General features: G+C 38.3%; 1 protein-coding gene across 1 annotated transcript in view; it reads left to right on the top strand.

Moving 5' to 3' along the window:
- Positions 1 to 19,032, top strand: part of CNOT6 (CCR4-NOT transcription complex subunit 6) — a 64,582-nt gene that overhangs the window by 33,323 nt on the left and 12,227 nt on the right. Inside the window, exons 3-4 of the mRNA XM_080805019.1 lie at positions 7,797 to 7,983; positions 9,967 to 10,052. Of these exons, the coding sequence (XP_080661145.1) occupies positions 7,797 to 7,983; positions 9,967 to 10,052 (273 nt within the window). The remainder of the gene's footprint in view (positions 1 to 7,796; positions 7,984 to 9,966; positions 10,053 to 19,032) is intronic.

Genomic DNA, 19,032 nt, shown 5'->3' with positions numbered 1-19,032 from the left:
GTTATGATCTCAGGGTCCTGGGATCGAGCACCACATTGGGCTCTCTGCTCAGCAGGGAGCCTGCTTCCTCCTCTTTCTCTCTGCTTGCCTCTCTGCCTTCTTGTGATACCTCTCTCTGTCAAATAAATCAATCTTTAAAAAAAAATTTTTTTTCTTTAAAAAAAAAAATAAAAGGATCAGCTCCCCATAATCTAATCAGGAATTCATCTCATTTGAGTGTTGGTGTTCGGTGGGCTGGCTTACTGCAGGTCACACTTGCTTCGTTATTAGGTCCTAACTGGAATCTTGGTGGTTTAGCAGGGTCCTTCTCCTTGGTGTTTCCTGAGTTCCTGTGTTTCCCCAGTAGTGGAAGAGGGATTAAAGCTTTGCTTAGCTCCTCAGCTTCTCTGCTTTCACCTCATTTACTTGCCTTTGCTTCATATTTTGCCACAGGTAACGTGGGATCTGTCCTGCATACTACTTCTCTTTGGTTCTCTTCTCAGTTCTTTGTCTCTCATTTCTTGACTGCCTTTGTAGTTCTCCAGTGCTTTCAAATTCATTTTTGTGTTTTGTACCCTATTTTCATCTAGTTCTCTTTCTCTGAGGAGGATGATTGGTCAACAACAAATTATTATTACAGGAAGTTGAAATTCAGATGCGTACAAATTTTTAAATTCTGCCCAAAGAATCTGCAAACAATTGTCATGTTTCTCTTATTCCATTGTATGGTGGCAGCATTGTAATTGCCTGCTTTTGAGGTACATCTGAAGCCCACAACAGCTACTCATTTCAGGCCCTCATGCTCAGAAGCCTTCTAGGGAAAAGGGGCCTGGGTCTGGAGTCCTTGGTAGTCTTTTATTTATTTATTTTTTTTCTTTTTTAATTTTCGAGACTGCATATATTTGTCTCTAGAAGGTAGCCCTGGGCTGGCCTTTTCACTTTTCATAGTTGGGGGAGCCTGTGACTTAGGACTTCTACTTTTAGGAATCTGTCCAGACTCCCAGTTGGGGAGATAACTCCAGTCGTAGACATCATGCTCTGGTGACAAGTGTGTGCTGATTCACCACTGCCACCATCTGCCCTGGGCCTTTTCTCCTCACTCTTGAGCCTACAGTACAGCTGGCATGCTGGGTGACGTTTCTCAATAGATTTCTAGCCAAGGATATATGTGGTTCAGCAGGCTTGTTGCTGTATAGTTGTGGTGATGTGGATTTTGTGTCTCTTTTGGCTCCTCTGAAAACATCCCTGAGAACTTGTGTGTATTCACTTGCACCTTGAAGGATATCAGCTTTGCGGGGTTTCTTGCTATGGGGAAGAAATGGCACAAGTGTCTTCAATTTATTAAAACCAGGGTTGAGATTTTTTTTGTCGGCTCACGCATGTACCACTGTTCCAGCACCAATTGGAGGTCCATCCTCTGTAGAAGAGTAGCCACCCGAGGGTAGCTGCTGGAGCTGGCAGGTGGTGACCAGCTGGAGCAGCCTGTCCTCTAGCATCTCGGCCTGCGGGGTGCCCAGAAGAGCAGGCAAGGGTGCTGTGTCCCTGGCGGAGGGTGGCTGGCCTCCTCGGTAGTCTTTAAGTGATAATGGAATCAGGTGCCTTAGCTATAGGGCCACACATTCGCCTTTTCTACTTTGTGACATTTTCTGACCTTCTGAAGGCTTTAGTTGAGTTTGAGTTTAGTTTGAGTAAGCTTTATTCATGTTTTTCCATGCAAGAGTGGTAGACCATGTCTCTCAAATTCTGGATCCTGTTCTTCTGTTTTTTTTTTCTTTTTTTTCTTTTTTCTTTTTTTTAAGAGAGTATTACATTTAGCTCTTTTTGTAAGTGTTTGTAAGTGTTACTTTTGGTAAGTATCACTCCAGAGTCAAGCAACTTTAAATATGTTATCAGCTTGTACAACTGTCTGCTGTTTGGGTGACCCTGGTGTCTGCTTTGTGGAAGTTTAGAGTGGGAAGAGGTAAACAGGAGAGGAAGGAACTCAAGAGGAGGGAGGACGTCTGGAATAGGAATTTTGAGGCTATCACTCACTTACTGGTTATCACTTACATGTTACTCACTCATTTCTTCTGAAACTTGTGATGTGGTAGGTGATGGGAAATAAGATTTTAGGAGTCTTGCAGCTTGTAGGAAAGACTCCCATGAGAGGATAATTGTAAAACCATAATAAATATAGGACAAAAAGCCTGACCTACTGTCTTTTCTTTAAGACGGTTTTAGCCAGCCTGGCTAAGGATCAGGGAAAGCATCCTAGAATAGCTGACTACTGAGTTAATGATATTAGGCAGGGGAAAGTGGAATTAAGGACATCTCAGGAAGAGGGGACGTGGAGAGCCTAAAAAAAGCATACAGTGGAGGTCTCCCTTTCACACAACCCCCCCATTATATCTCCCAGCATGCACACACGTATGCATTCACACCCAGGGTCAGGAGTTTCTTCTGCATTCCTCCGGAGTCCTTCTGTTCATATACAAATACAGATTATTATTCCACACCTAATTTTTAATTCAAAAGAGAATATAGATTTCTGCACTGTGCTTTTTTTCTCATGTGATATTGTCTTGTGGAGAGATTTCTAAATAAGGATAGAGACAATTCTCCTGTAACCATACTATTTATTTCACTGTAATTTAAGTAGTACAATAGTGATGGTCAGTCTGTGACAAACAGTGCTACAGATGGCTTTGCATCTCTCCTAATACATCTGTAGGTCAGAAGGGTATATGCCTTTATAATTTTGACATGTGACACTTGGCTTTTTTTTTTTTTTAAATAATGAGAATCAGAATCAACTTACCTAGTTCTGGCATTTTTATCATGGTCCTGTTATTTTATAAATTAGGGTGAATTGTAGGAGTCTTTCTGTTTGTTCCTTTTTGTATCCTTAAGCCTAATACACTTATTAGATTTATTCCTAGGTATTTTATCTTCTGGTTCTTATTGTAAATAGGGTCTCCCCCCTTTTTTTAATCTGACTATTATATATATAGAAATTATTGTCTGCATGTAATTTTGTTCTTTGTTATGCTATAAATTTTTTTTATGTAACAGTTTTACTGAGATGTAATCCACATATCCTACAGTTCACTCCAAGTGTACGGTTCACAGGGTTTTAGTGTACTCACAGAGTTGTGCCACCGTTACTGTTGTCACTTTGAAACATTTTTAGTGCCCCAGAAGAAACCCCGTACTTACTCATTAGCAGTCACTTCCCGTTTCCCTCCAATCCCCTGGCCCTAGGTAACCAGTAATTTATTTTCTACATTTATAGATTTGGCTCTTAAGATTTTATGTACATGGAATCATACAACATGTGGTCTTTGTGCCTGCCTTTCATTAGCATAATGTTCTCAAGATTCATCCATGTCGTAGCACCATTCCTTTTAGTGACTGAAAAATATTCCATGTGTGGATATCATCCCATTTCTTTATCTGTGGAAAGACACACTCCTGTGTATCTCCTCTACTCTCAGTACTCTGTTATAATTCTACTCCACTTTGACCCAAGATGAGTGGGTTTTCCATACATCAAGCAATTCTCTGATACCGTCTCAATTTTGACAGTTAGTGTCAGGTACCACAGGTTACAGACAGGTTCAGTCCCAGGGGACTGTTCCACCGACTTCAAGCAGTAGTCACAAGTCCATGTTGTTACCTTGTGCTTCTGACTGAGGAGCTTTAAACCCAGAGGTTCTCAGGACCCTCTCCTTGGGTTTCATTGGCTGTATCAGCTCACAGAACCAGGAAAAGAGTTTACTTACTAGATTGCTGGTTTATTATAAAAACACAGGAACAGCCAAATGAAAGAGATGCATAGGGCGGGCTTTAGGGAACAGACAAGAAACTTCCATGATCTTTCTAGACCCCTCAACCTCTCCATACCTCCCTGTATTCTTCATCTTGGAAGCGCAGAAGCCCATAGTTGAGGGATTCCTTCATAGGCTTCCCTAGGCATGGTTGATTAAATCTGGTGATTGATCTAATCTCCTACCCCTCTCTCCTCCCTGGTTGTTGGTGGGGGAGGGGGAGAAGGAACTTGGTGGGTACTGAAACTTTCAACCTTCTTATCCTGATTGGCTTCCTTGGCAACCAGCCTCCATTCCAGGGGGCTTTAAAAAAGTCACCTCATTAAACCTTAAACTCTGGTGTCCTTGAAAAGGCACCTATGATAACAAAAGGCACTTTACTGCTTCATCACTTAGGAAATTCCAAGGGTTTCAGGAACTCCATGTTGGAAACAGAGGTGAAGACCAAATGTGTGTGTGTGTATTTATTTTCTTTCTCTTTTCTTTTTTCTTCTCTTCTTTTCTTTCTTGGTTTTATTTATTTATGGGAGAGACAGAGTGTGTGGGCAAGTGGTGGTGGTGGGGGAGGGAGAGGGACAAGAGGACTCCGTGTTGAGCAGGGAGCCCAACATGGAACTCCTTCTGAGGACCTTGAGATCATGACCTGAGCTGAAACAGAGAGTCAGATGCTTAACTGACTGAGCCACCAAAGTGCCCCCCAAATACGTATTTGTTATAAAGGAGCACAGATTGTTTCTGCGTATAGGCTCTAAAGAATAATGTTACTCTGAACAGTTGTGTGTAAGTTTTTATGTGGGCATTTTCGTTTCTCTCAGGTGGATACTTAGGAGTGGAATTACTGTATCATATGGGAAATGCTTAACTTTTTGAGTAACTGCCAGACTGTTCTCCAAAGTTTCTGTATCATTCTACATTCTAAACCAGCCTTGTAGGAGCGTTCTAATTTCTGTACTCCTTGGCAACAATTGTTATATTTGTCTTTCTGATTTAGCCATCTTAGCGGGGGTAAAAGAAGTATTTCATTGTGGCTTTCATTAGCCTTTCCCTGATGGCTCATGAATCAGAGCATCCTTGCATGTGTTTATTGGCCATTTGCTTATCTTCCTTGGAGATGATATGAACTTATGATAATGAAGATGTACGTAATGAGTGGTTGGGGCAAGTGTAAAATGATCTATTTCTCTTTCATTGTAGGGAATCAAGTTTAAAAGTGAAATATGCAGTTAAAACTGTGAGGATTCTAACCTGTAATGTTTTTAAAATCTCTCTTAACCTTAGATTGGTATTAGAAAATCTTTTATAGCAAAAAAAAAAAAAAAAAAGTTTGAAGGTCTTTTAGTTCCATCATTTTTTCACCTTTTTTCTTTTTAAAATCACATTAAAGAATCATGCATAGTTCAACTCACTTTGAGTTGAGCTCACTCTCCCTCTGTGTCTTTCTGTCAAATAAATAAATCTTTTTTAAAAAGTTAAAAAAAAAAAGATAATTAACTGGGCACCTGGCTGGCTCAGTTGGTGAAACACTTGACTGTAGATCTTGGGGTTGTGAGTTCAAGCCCCATGTTGGGTGTGGAGATTACTTAAAAATAAAATCTTACAAAAATCAAGTATTTTAGAAAAGTGTAAGAGGCATAACTGGTTAGTTAGTCACTGAGCTTTGCAACAAACATTTCCTTTTCCTCAGGTCAAACAGTTACTAAATGGGTAGAGCTACTTGGCGGTAGAGCACAGACTGCCGAGGGAGGTCCCCTGACAGGAGTTAGCGCTAGTTCCTGTGGTCATCGGCATCACACTGCAGCAGTCATTATATACCAAACCTGATAGGCTCACCTTTCTCTCGCTTTCTGTTTCCTAATACTTGCCTCAGTCTTTCCATTCTCAGGTTCTAGGTTTTTACCTTCCGGCTAACCTTATTTGACTTAAGCTATGTCTGTCTAATTTGAGCAAGCATTCTTTCATTGCATTTAAGACCGGAATTCCCACCAAAGTTTAATGAGTGTACCTTTGCAGTTGTGTTTTCCTTCGTGGATCAAAACTTCCATTTGTTCGGGCGCCTGGGTGGCTCAGTGGGTTAAGCTGCTGCCTTCGGCTCGGGTCACGATATCAGGATCCTAGGATCAGGCCTCACATCAAGCGCTCTGCTCACCAGGGAGCCTGCTTCCCCCTCTCGCTCTGCTTGCATCTCTGCCTACTTGTGATTTTTCTGTCAAATAAATAAATAAATAAATAAATAAAATCTTTAAAACAAAAAAAAACTTCCATTTGTTAACTCACATGCTTTGGTGTGAGTACATCTCCTTCCCCATCAACTCTACTGTGTTTAAATGAAGCACTGTCGAGGATCTTCCAACTGTTCTCCTTTGTGCCCTTCCTGTAATTCATGTAACTTAATCAGGGCTCTTTTCTCCCTTGTAATCCAGTTTGCCATTCTCACAACACAGACTGCTTCCTTTTCTGAAGTTGCAATTTACCTAGCTACAATGAGCCTGAAATCCTGGTCTTTAACTGCATCAGGAGTTGTGAGCCGATACATGGTTAAATTACTATGAACCTCTAGCCACATTTTCATCAGCTGATCAATACATAAGCTTGTGTTAAGTGGTCTTTTTTTTTTTTTTAAAGATTTTATTTATTTGTCAGAACGAGCGAGCACAAGCAGGGGGAACAACAGGTGGAGGTGGAAGCAGGCTCCCTGCTGAGCAAGGAGCCCCATGTAGGACTCGATCCCAGGACCCTGGGATCACGACCTGAGCCGAAGGCAGAGGCTTTAACCCACCGAGCCACCCAGGTGCCCCTCTCACATTTTTATACTGATCAATACTCAGCTGAAAACTTGTGGGGGGACCTTTTTCCCATCTCCAGACTTCTTTGTCTGTTCATCTCTCTCCTGTCTGGTACTTTGCCTCTGTAAGTTCTAGTCATCTTGGCTTCCCTGTCTCCAGAACTTAGGCAAGATCACTGTGCTGTCCCTGGGATCCCCTCCCTGTGCTGCTGTTCATGAGCTGAGACAATTGTAGGGCTTGCCTTCTTTGTGGTCCTTCAGGGGTCACTCTTCTGCACTGGTTGAGGTCTGATGTCTGAAATTTGTTGATTCACTTATATTGTCTGGTATGATAGTTGTCCAGGTAGCATAGTAAATTTGGTTCCTGTTACTCCATCTTGATTAGAACTCTCAGGATTGCTTTTTCAGCCAATAGAAAATCAGTTCGTAAAGACTAGTGTATTTTCATTACAACTGTTTGTTTCATTCTGTCTCAGACTAGGTCCTGGGCATTAAAGAGATAGGGGTAAAGTTCTTAGTTCTTAGAGGGATTGTAGAAATGGTTGTCATCTTATCAGTACGTACCAAAGTACTGATTTCATGTTCCATTGAAATTAATTATTCTCTTCTTAGTTACTGAATCGTGTGTCTGCTACTGTTTGATATATATGACTTCATATCTGTAATGTGTCTGGGCAAGTATTTTTACTTGTAATTTTCAGTACAGCTTTTTTTTAGTTACATGATTCTTGATGCAATTACCATTTGGGTACGCTGGTCTTAAAACTTTGCTGAGAATATATTGTTTACCTTTTGTTTTCAGGCAGAATTCTTGTTTTCTAGAGTATAGATAGGAACAGCTTCTGAGATACTGGGTTTGATTTTTTTGGCATAATTTTAAATTAATCATGGTAAAATACTGGATTTATCATCAATATAAATTATTCGTACTGTTTCTTTCATATCATAGGTAAGGCAACTTTAAAGGATAAAGTCTTAACTGTTGTGCTCTTAAAAATGGTGGTGCAGTCTAAACGTTGAGGTTTTTTTAAGTTTGCTAAGTAGAGTTTATAACCTAATTGTAGCATTGCATTGTCCTAGAATAGGTAAGCTTTCTCCTGTTAAACCCTTCTTCACAATTTTTTGTATAATAAATTATTACTCACTGGAACATTAAATGTTACTTAATCCAGGGACCATAATGTAGAGAATGCTATATAATCCTTTCCCATTTGTTTCTTCTCTTATAGGAAAAGTAAGAAGCTTAAGCTCATCGTTGTGGTCACTAACTCACTTGACAGCTTTGCATCTGAGTGACAATTCCCTGTCCCGCATTCCTTCAGACATTGCCAAGCTTCACAATCTGGTGTATCTGGACCTGTCCTCTAATAAAATCCGGAGTTTACCGGCAGAACTCGGAAACATGGTATCACTCAGGTGTGCAGATTCGACTTGCTATATGACTTTATACCCTCTAGAACAAAATAGAGCATTTATTTTGCCAGGAAACAGCACTACCAATTAAATGGTATTTGAACAAAAAGCAAACATAACTATATCCTCTATGTAAAGTTTTCTGGGAAAATTGAATGTCAGCCAACAAATAAATCCAGTAGATTCCTTGCCTCAAATTTGTTTTATTGCTATATTTTGTGTAATATATTTTATTCTTAAGATATTTGGACAAAGTTGGGGTCAGCAAATAGAAGGCAGTTATATTATCCCACATACGCACTCACCTGTGACAGATGGTTGTGGTGCTTTTCCCTCTTAACATTCTGGGGCGCCGTACCATGGCTAACATGGTGTCCTGGAAACCACCGCAAATGAGCGAAACCTTTTTGGCCATTCCTGGGCTTGTATGTGTGATAGTAATAAAGCCTGGACTTGAAAGAAGCTAGAATTAGTCATTGGATTTGGGGGACTCTAGTGTGGAGTACAGGTGGTAGATAGGCTATGGAGTCACACAGTTCAATTTAGAATCCTGACTTTGCCATTTACAGGTTGTGTGATTTTGGGCAAGCTCCTTAACCTTGCTGAGCAGTTTTATCCTGTATACAGTTGCTGTATAATAGTTACCTAGCCAGGGCTGAGATTAGATATATCTGAAATAATGAGTAAGAAACTATTAGCCTCCTGCCTGACACATATTTTATTTAATAAATGGTAATTGCAAAAAAAAAAGTAATAAAATTTAAAAAATGGTAATTTCTATTTATTTTATTATCTCTGTTTTGTAGGGTAGATGAAACCTACCCAAATTGAATGTAAAGCTAATTTCCAGTTATTATGTTAATCCTAATGGAAAATCTTGCCCCATTTCATATTACTTCCCTTTTCTCTGATTCCACTGGCTTTTTTGCTGTCTTCTACCATTTGCTGTGTAATAAAAAGGAATAAGACCTTGTGAGAGTTTTTTTATTGCTCCTAGTCCAGCTTTTTGACATTGTTTTGGGCTTAATTACTGAGTATATACTATGACCATTTTTAATCTCCTTAAAAGACCTCCTTTCCCATGAGATATATGTGGAAATAAATAGGAACATATTATTTAGAACTAGTTGTTCTGGTTCGGTTTATGGCCTCACCATTCATCGGCCTCTGTTTCACTAAGTAATAACCAAGGTTCATTTAAATTCCAAGAACTAGGGGTTATAGAAGTAGTAGTTATTCACATTTAAAAATTGACAAATAAAAGTAATTGGATAAAATTGTGTCTCACTGTTCGGTCGTTTTTTTCCTACTGAAGATTCCTTTGATAGTTATAGTTATCTGTACCAAAAAAAGTCATTAAAATAATCATTGGCAGTTAATATAGCTGCCATTATTTCTAAATTGAAATTTTATTTAGTTTGGAGAAGTATTAACAATAGACTTAGTTTTGTAGCTGTCATAAGCTATTTTCAGTTGGTGCTACACGATCATTTTAATTCTCCTTTAACAATTCATGTGTTAGTTTGTTTATCATTTCTACTTTCTTAAAACCGTGTGGTAGACTCCATGTGTGCTTGGGTCAGTGCTGCTCCCGGGGTGGTGTGTGGACTGTGCAGTTGCAGATGGTGTCGTCAGCCTACACTGACGTATGCAACATGTCAGAGTAGTTTTATATCTGTTGAATTTAATGCTCTTTAAAAATCAGGACTTGTGTCTTGTTGGTCTGATTTTTTTTCTCATCTCATTTTTCTAATGATTCATTTTTTCATTGTGTTTTAAAAATGTATTGGTCTGTGGCAGTTTGGGATTGTTTTGTTTTGTTTTTTTTTAATCATCTATTGTTTGTGAAGCACTGTACTAGACATTGGAATATGCAATACAGTTTTTTCATTCTTACAAGATTATATTCTTAGAAACCATATTACTGATTTTAGCTATGAGTTAAAAGGTAATATATCTTCTGACATGGAATTTTTATGTCCACAGGGAACTCCATTTAAATAACAACCTGTTACGAGTTCTACCTTTTGAGCTGGGAAAACTGTTTCAGTTGCAGACTTTAGGCCTGAAAGGTATGACTTCCTGTATTTGTGTTTCTTGGGTTATGTACGTATGTCTTTGAGTCTAGAGAAGCCATAATAGGGAATTCTTTTGCCAGGAGTTTGCAGGCTCACTCCTCCCCAAAATTCATTGGTTCCTTAGATATACCCCAGTGGTTTTCTTTCTTGTCCACCTGCAGACTGTCTGTTAATCTTTGTATTCTTTTTCACTCCTAGCCCAGCTTTGCTTTCTGTCCTTTGTTTCGATCAAATCTGTGTTCTGATGATGCATTCCTGAAGTCATACTTTATTTCATCATACTATAAACAGCTTTTTTCCCCGTTGTATTCAAACCTCAAAACATGGAGAGTCACAAAGTGCAGAAATCAATGAGTAAAAAATTTTTGAGCCATTTGGACCTGCTAGTAACAATCAGTTTTTGATCATTTTTTTAAGACTGTAGTTTTATGAGGACTTCATTGCTCCATTAGAATTTGAGGGCATAATTGATCCATTGAGAACTATTGGGAAATATGTTTTTTAAATCAGCAAGATTAAAAGTCTCATTTAATAAAATGTCATTACCTATTTTTTTAATCACATTAAATGATTCTTTGCCAATCTTGTATCCATCTTACCCTATAATCAGTTCCTAAAAAACAGTCACATAATGAAGTCTTCAAGAATTGTACTCTTTATTTCTTAAGTATATGTAGGTAGTGGGGCACCTGGGTGGCTCAGCGGGTTAAGCCTCTGCCTTCAGCTCAGGTCATGATCTCAGGGTCCTGGGATTGAGCCCTGCATCGGGCTCCCTGCTCATCAGGGAGCCTGCTTCCCTCTCTCTCTCTGCCTGCCTCTCTGCCTGCTTGTGATCTCTCTCTGTGTCAAATAAATAAATAAACTCTTTAAAAAAAAAAAAAGACATTAAAAAAAATATGTAGGTAGTAAAATTGGGTTTTTATTCCTATAAATCCATTTCATATCATAAAGGTAACAGTAATTTCACAAAAACAAATGAAATGGAAAAACATAAATAATACCTCTACAGATGTATGTAAAACCATATTCAACAAGTGTCAGCTTTATAAATGGTTCTTTGGAAAGTGTTTTTCTGTGTGGGCTGGACTTGGCTGAGGCTTCTTAAAATAGGCATCTGTAGATCTGTTCTGTCTCCCTATGGTGAGCGTACTTTTGACATTTTCTTGTTTTAACTTTGAAAAACAAAAATGTAAAACGTAGCAACGTGTATCTGTATCCTGACAATAAGAATTAACAATAGTGTGTCACTTTTGTGTCCGTTTTCTAATGCAAAAGAAACAGGACGTTACAGAGTGTGAAAACCCTCTTCTTCAGGTCCCTTTCTCATCCCAGAGGCAGCTACTATTTTTATATCCTCTTGATAGTTTCAGGTTTTATAATCTTGCATTATTTATTTTACAAACCTTTGACTCTATTCATTTCTCTAAGGATTCACAAACTTTATTTGAAGCGAGGGTCATCAGTCATAGATTTTCACATTGAGTTAATGTGTATGAAAGCCTTTGAAGTATTGGGGAGGGGTAGGACAGTCTTTGAGGCACCTTAGTATTTGAGGCTCCCTTGATCTTCCATTTCAGAAAAATCCTCTCATGTTTGACATCTAGGTTTCATGCTTCTTTCTCAGAAGGATAGTCTCACTGATTGTACCTTTTTTTGGACAAATCCTCTTTATTTTTTTGAGCTTGCCCCAGCTCAGTTGTTAACTTCAGACAACCACTGATATGTTTTCCATTTCTATAGTTTTGTTATTTCAAGAATATTGTATAAGTAGAATCATGCTATATGTAACCTTCTGAGGTTGTTTTTTTTCCCACTCAGGTTAATTCTTTGGTGATTCACACAGGTTTTTGCGTGTTTTGCTCCTTTATATTAACGAGCAGTGTTCCGTGGTATGGACATGTCATGGTTTGTTTAACTGATTGCCTGTTCAAGAACATCTGGCTGGTTTCCAGTATTTGGCTATTATGGATGAAGCATGAGCTGCGTACAAGTTATTATGTGAACATAAGTGTTCATTTCTTTAGAAGAAGTGCCTAGGAATGCAACTGGCTCAGTCATACGTTAGTGTCATGTTTAGTTTTTTAGGAATTGGCCAAACTGTTTTCCGGGGTGGCTGTACTGTCCAACATTTTCACCAGTGATAAGTGAGTGATTCAGTTACTCGGAATTCTCACCAGCTTGGTGTTGTCACTGTTGTTTCTTTAGCCTTTCTGATAGATGTGTATTGATACCTTGGTGTTGTCACTGTTGTTTCTTTAGCCTTTCTGATAGATGTGTATTGATACCATCGCGGTTTTTTTTGGCATTTCCCTGTTCGCAAAAGGTATTGCATATCTTTGCATGTGCTTATGGGTCATCTGTATGTCATTATCTGTGGCATAGTTTTCTGTCTTTGTCATGTTTATCCAATTGGACTGTTGGTTTTGGGAGTCTGTAATATATTCTATATACTAGGCCTTTGTCAAATATGTGATTTGCAAATATTGTTTTCCCAGTATGGAGTCTTCTTATCCACTTAACACACCCAGTTCCAGTGCTTTCCCCCACACCAGCAAGCCATTGTAGGACACAGCTAGAGGTCCTGTAATTCAGCTAAATTCTGACACTACCTACTCAAGGATAGCATCAGATTCCACGGCTAAAAGGATTCAGTCTTACATGATGGCTCCTTGCCTGTGCTTCTGACCAAGGTTCCCACAAATCCCCTCTTGCATTCGATTAATTTGTTGGAGTGGCTCACAGTAATCAGGAAACCTGTTTACTCACAAGATTCCCGGTTTATTATAAAAGGGTAGAACTCAGGAACAGCCAGATGGAAGAGATGCATAAGGCAAGGTATGGGGAGAGGGCGCAGAGCTTCCATTCTTTCCAGGTATGCCATTCTCCCTGAATCTCCATGTGTGCACCAACCTGGAGCCTCTTTGAACCCCACGCTTTTGAGTTTTTAAAGATCCTTCATATCATAGGCATAATTAAATCATTGGCCTTGATGACTGAGCCAACTTGCAGCCCCTTTCCCCTCTGGAGTGAATGTTCCAGCTCTCAGTCATATGGTTGGTTCCTCTGTCAACCCAGTCTCCAGTCCTTAGGTGAGGTCTGAAAGTTATTTTTTTAACGTGACAAGAGACACTGTACAACTTCTCTTAGGAAATGTTAATGGTTTTAGGAGCTTTAGGAAATAAAGATCAGATATGTATTTCTTATTATAAATCACAGTATCACACAGGGTCTTGTTATAGCAGAAGTCTTTAGTTTTGATGAAGTTGTTTATCATTTTTTCTTTTTATGGATACTGCTTTTTGGTGTCAAGTCTGTGAATGTTTTGATTAGCTCCAGAGCCCAGAGATTTTCTCCTGTGTTTTGTACTAAAGGTTTCATGGTTTGGGATGCCTGGGTGGTGCAGTCGGTTGAACATCCAACTCTTGATTTCAGCTCAGGTCATGATCTCAAGGTTGTGAGATGGAGCCCCACATCAGGCTCTGTGCTCAGTGGGGAGTGTGCTTGAGATTCTCTCTACCTCTCCCTCTGCCTGCCCCCCCCCCAAATAAATCTTTTTAGAAAAAAGTTTCATGGTTTTTATGTTTTACATTTAAGTCTGTGATCTATTTGGAGTTAAAATGGAGCTAAAAGAAATGAGGATGAGTTGAAAGTTCATGCTTTAGTCTATGACTGTCCAGTTGGTCTAGCACCATTAGTTGAAAAGTCTGTCCTTGGTTGAATTGCATTTACACCTTTTCCCAAGATTAGTTGGACATATCTGTGTGGATCTGTTTCTGGATTTTTCTCTTTTCCATTGATATATGTGTCTGTCCTTTTGCCAGTAGTTACTTGAAAGTTGAAATAGGATAGTTCAGTCTTGAAATAGAATAGACAGATTCTTCTATTATAGTTGTCTTTTTCAAAACATTTTAATCTGTTTTAGATTCTTTGCTTTTCCATATACATTTAGAATAATATTGTGTATAGTTACAAGAAATATTGCTGGGATTTTGATCGGAATTGTGTGAAACCTGGGATCAAATTGGGGAGAATGAATCTTCTCCATGAACATGCCATGTCTCTCCCTGTATTTAGAGCTTTGATTTTTGTCATTAGTATTTTGTAGTTTTTGGTATATAAGTCATGTAAATGTTTTGTTAGATTTATTTCTGGGGTTTTTTTTTTTGAGCAATTATAACTGATAATGTATTAAATTTTGCTGTCCATATGTACATTCCTGGGCATATAGAAATACAATGGATTTTTTTTCTTTATCTCTTTCATCTACCCTTCCATTCCCCCCCCCGCCCCCCCCCCCCCCCGTTCCCTTTGGCAACCACCCATTTGTTATCTGTGTTTAAGAGTTTGTTTTTTGTTTACTTGTTTATTTGTTTTGTTTTTTAGATTCTGCTTATAAGTAAAATCATGTAATACTTCTTTCTCTGTATGACTTATTTCACTTAGTATAATATCCTGCAGGTCAATTCATGTTGTAGCAAATGGCAAGATCTTTTTTTTTTTTATTAATGGCAGAGTAATATTCCATTGTATGTATGTACCACATTTTTATCCATTCATCTGTGAATGGATACTTGGGTTGCTTCCATTTCTTGGTTATTGTAAGTAATGCTGCAGACAGAAGTGCATGTATCTTTCTGAATTGGAGTTTTGTATTTTTGTCTTGTATCCTCCACCCTGTTGAATTCATTTCTTGTTCTAGGAGTTGTTTTGTTTTGTGTTTTTGTTTTTGTACACTTTTGTTAAAATTTTTGGGAATTTTCTATGTAGTAGAATATTATGTCATCTGCAAACAGGGATGATTTTATTTCTGTTTGTCACAGAGAGAGAGAGATAAGAAAGCACAGGCAGGCAGAGGGAGAAGCAGCTTCCCCACTGAACAGGGAGCCCGATGTGGGACTTGATCCCAGGACCCTGGGATCTTGACCTGAGCCAAAGGCAGACGCTTAACCAGCTGAACCATCCAGGCATCTCTTTTCTTGCCTTAATGTACTGACTAGAACTTCCAGCACTATGTTGAATAAGAGTTGTGAGAACAGTCATCCCTCTTTTTCCTAATCTTTCAAAGTATTCTGTCTTCATTGTTAAGTATAATATTAGCAGTAGGTATTTTGTAGATTGTCCTTATCAATTTGAGGACATTTCCCTCTGTTCCTCTTTTTTTGGAGTTTTAAATCATGAATGGGTTTTTAATTTTTCCAGATGCCTATTTCGCATCAGTTGATATGATTATGTAATTTTGCTTCTTTACCCTTATAATTGATTTCTGCATCTTGAACCAGCCTTGTATTCCTAGAATAAATCCCACTTAGTTATGGTTCTGATTCTTTTTATTTATTGCTCACTTTTGTATGCTAATATTTTCTTAAGGATTTTTATTTTTTTTTTAGCAAGAAAAAAACATACATGACAGTTTATTTATGTAAAGGTAGATGTTTTCCAGTGTTTTGTTTTGTTTTTTTCTTTTTTTTCTGATATTTTTTTCTCCAGATGGGTGGGGTGTGGAACAGGCAGAAGAAAACAAATCTTGGTTTCCTTCTGGGTGGAAACTGTTCAAGTTTAAACACTGGCAAGAAGCACTTATGTTCTGTTGCTGGGTAGTAAAGGTGTGATGTTTGAGCTGCCACCTCTGCCTTCCTGCCTCTGATCATGCAGGTGTCCTGTGATGGTCTTGGATTTACAGATAGCAGGATCTGACCCTCTTTTATGGCAGGACTCTGGATTTGTGAAGGATAAAATGATCAGGCTTTTTAATTGGGATTTTTCTTAATTTATCCAAATGCTTTATTATTTAGTAGGTTCCAGGGATACTCCTTTCTTAAGGATTCTTGATTGGTATTTGTCTTCAGTTTTATTTGTATGCTCACTGTCTGGTTTTGATATCTAGGTAATATTAGCTTTATGAAATGAATTTGAAAGTGTTCCCTCATCTTTTGTTTTCTGAGAGTCTATAGAATTAAAGTTAATTCTTGAACTGTTTAGTAGAATTTCCCAACAAAACAATATGGGTCTAGAGATTTCTTTTCTGACAGTTTTTGAGATTTTATTTACTTATTTATTTATATAGAGTGAGCGTGTGCAGGAGCGGGGGGAGGTGCACAGGAAGAGGGAGAGAGAATCTCAAGCGGACTCCACACCAAGTTCGGAGCCTGACATGTGGCTGGATCCCACAACCCTGAGATCAGGACCTGAGCTGAAATCTAAGGGTCTGACTCTTACTTAGCTCACAGAGCCACCCAGGTGCCCCTCTTTCGTGGTAGTTTTTAAATCATGAATTCATCTCCTTTAATAGGTATTTGGGCTATTTAAATTACTTACTAGGTGAGTTCAGACAGTTTGTATTTTTCAGGGAAATAGCCCATTCATATATGTTGTTAAATTTAGGTGTGTAGAGTTGCTCATAGTATTCCTTCTCCTTTTGATTTCTGTAGGGTTTGTGGTGATACCCCTTTCACTTTTTATGTTGGTAATTTCTGTCTTCATTTGCTTTGTCAGTTTGGGTAGAGATTTACTAATTTTATTGATCTTTTTAAAAAATTTCTTCGATTCCTTTCTTTAGTGCTTTTAATTCGTCTTTTTTGCTTTCAGTTACTTTATTCTTTTTAGGTTCTTAGGATTGGAGTTTAGATTATTGAATTGAGATTTTTTTCCTTTTCTAATGTATGCATTAGGTGCTATAAATTTCCCTCTTGGCTCTGTGTTAGCTGTATCTAGCCACAAATAATGATACGGTGTGTTTTCATTTTCACTAATTCAGTGCATTTTCCTCTTTGATCCATAGATTATTTAGAATTTTCTGAGTGTTTCCAGATTTCCCTTTTGTCTTTCAGTACTGATTTTTTGTGTGATTCCCTTGTGGTTGAAGAATTCTGTATGATTTGAGTTCTTTTAAATTTGTTGAAGTTTGTTGGTTTATGGCTCAGGGTGTGGTTTATACTAGTTTATGTCCCTGGGGCCATGCACAAGAATATGTATTGTGCTGTTATTGGGTAGAACGATCTGTAAATCTCAACTGGATCCTATATATTAACCTAGTTAGTATCTGTTGGATTGATGGTGTTTGGAGTTTTTTTTCTCTGGTTCTGTCGTTGAGAGATGGGTGCTAAAGTGTCCCAGCATAATTGTAGATTTTCTCTCTTGTTCTTTCAGTTCTATCAGTTTTTGCTTAAAATATTTTTCAGTTCTGTCATTTTGTGAGCACATGTTTAGAATTGCTGTCTGTTCTCCTTTACAATATGTGATGCCACTCTCTGTCTCTAGTAAATTTATTTTCTCTGAGATCAACTTTATCTGATACTAATTAGTCACTAATGCTTTCCTTTCCTTTGATTAAGATTTTCATGACATCTTTTTCGATCCTTTTCCTTTCAACCTGTTATAGTGTTACATTTGAAGTGAGTTTCTTGTGGAAAACATACATAACTTATCAAATCTATTAGTGCTGTCATTTTGAGTGAAATAGAGAATCCCTCTTTTTTTTTTTTAAGATTTTATTTATTTGTCAGAGAGAGAGAGAGGGAGAGAGAGCGCACGCGCGTGCACAAGCAGGCAGAGTGGCAGGCTGAGAGAAGCAGGCTCCCCACTGTGCAAGGAGCCCGATGTGGGACGGACTTGATTCCAGAACCCTGGGATCATGACCCGAGCCGAAGGCAGCGGCTTAACCAACTGAGCCACCCAGGCATCCCCCCCAACCTTTTTTTTTTTTTTTTTTAAAGATTTTATTTATTTATTTATTCAGAATCCCTCTTTTTACGACTTCCCATTTACTCCCTATTTATAGTATCGTTGTCTTAAATATTTTCTGTACATATATTTAGAACCACACCAGTGTTACAAAAATATTTTAATGGCTGAACATAAGTTAGAAAGCTTAAGGGAAGGAATTATATTTGCCCCCTTCTGAAGACCACGGTCTTTTTTTCTTTTCTAATGTGCCAAGGTTCCTTCTTTCATCATTTCCTTTGTATTTAGAGAACTTCTGATTCTTTTAGGATAGATCTGCTGGCAATAGGTTCTCTTAGTTTTCTGTGCTCTGAGAATGTATTTATTTTTCCTTCCTTCCTAAAGGCTGTTTTCACTGGGTATTGGTTCTGGGTTGCCAGTTCTTTTCTTTCAGCGCTTAAAACTCTTGTGCCACTTCCCTTTGACCACTGTGGCTTGTGACGCGAAGTCTGCTGTGATCCAGAGTGTGTTCTCCCTAGAGGTAGGGTGTTTTTCCTCTGGCTGCCTTCAAGAGGTTTTCTTTTTGTTTAGTTTTCAGAAGTTTAATTATGGTGTGGCTTGCTGTGCATTCTTCTAAGTGTGTCCTGTTTGGGTTTTATCAGACTCTTGGATCCGCAGGTTTATTTTTCTTTCCAGGTTTGGGGAATTTTTCAGGCATTATTTCTTTGAGTACTGTTTCAGCTCAGTGCTTCTTGTTCTGTGCTTCCACCCTTAGAATTCTGTTGTGGTCCCACAGGTCCTGGAGGCTCTGTTCATTTTTTTTGCAGTTTCCTTTCTGTTGTTCAGATTGGGTAATTCTTACCGTTCTGTCTTCATTTCACTGATTCTTTCCTCTGACCCTCTGTTTTGCTGTTGAACCCATCCACTGAACTTTTATTTCATTTATTCTGTTTTGCAGTTTTAATATTTTCATTTTCAAAAACATGTTTTGTTCATTTGCCAAAACTTTCTTTGCTGAGTCTTCCTGTTTTTTCATTTATTTCAAATATGTTTTTGCTATTTCTCATTTAAGCATTTTTGTCATGACTGCTGTATTTAGATCAGATCATTCGAATGTTTTTGTCATCTTTGTGTTGGACTCGTCCTTTAGTTTGAAATCTTCTTGGTTCTTGATATGATGAGTGATTTTTACTTGAAACTGAGCATATTCAGATTACATTATGAAACCCTGATCTTACTCAACTTTCTCTTTTTGCTGGCTTTCTCTAAAACTGCTGTGGCAGGGAAAGTGAGGGGGCAACATCTTTGAAAATCT

This window comes from Martes martes, assembly GCF_963455335.1.
Source record: "Martes martes genome assembly, chromosome: 5".
In the NCBI taxonomy this organism is placed as follows: Eukaryota; Metazoa; Chordata; class Mammalia; order Carnivora; family Mustelidae; genus Martes; species Martes martes.
Note: the sequence above shows the minus strand (reverse complement) of the source record. Positions and strands in the feature narration are given on the sequence as shown.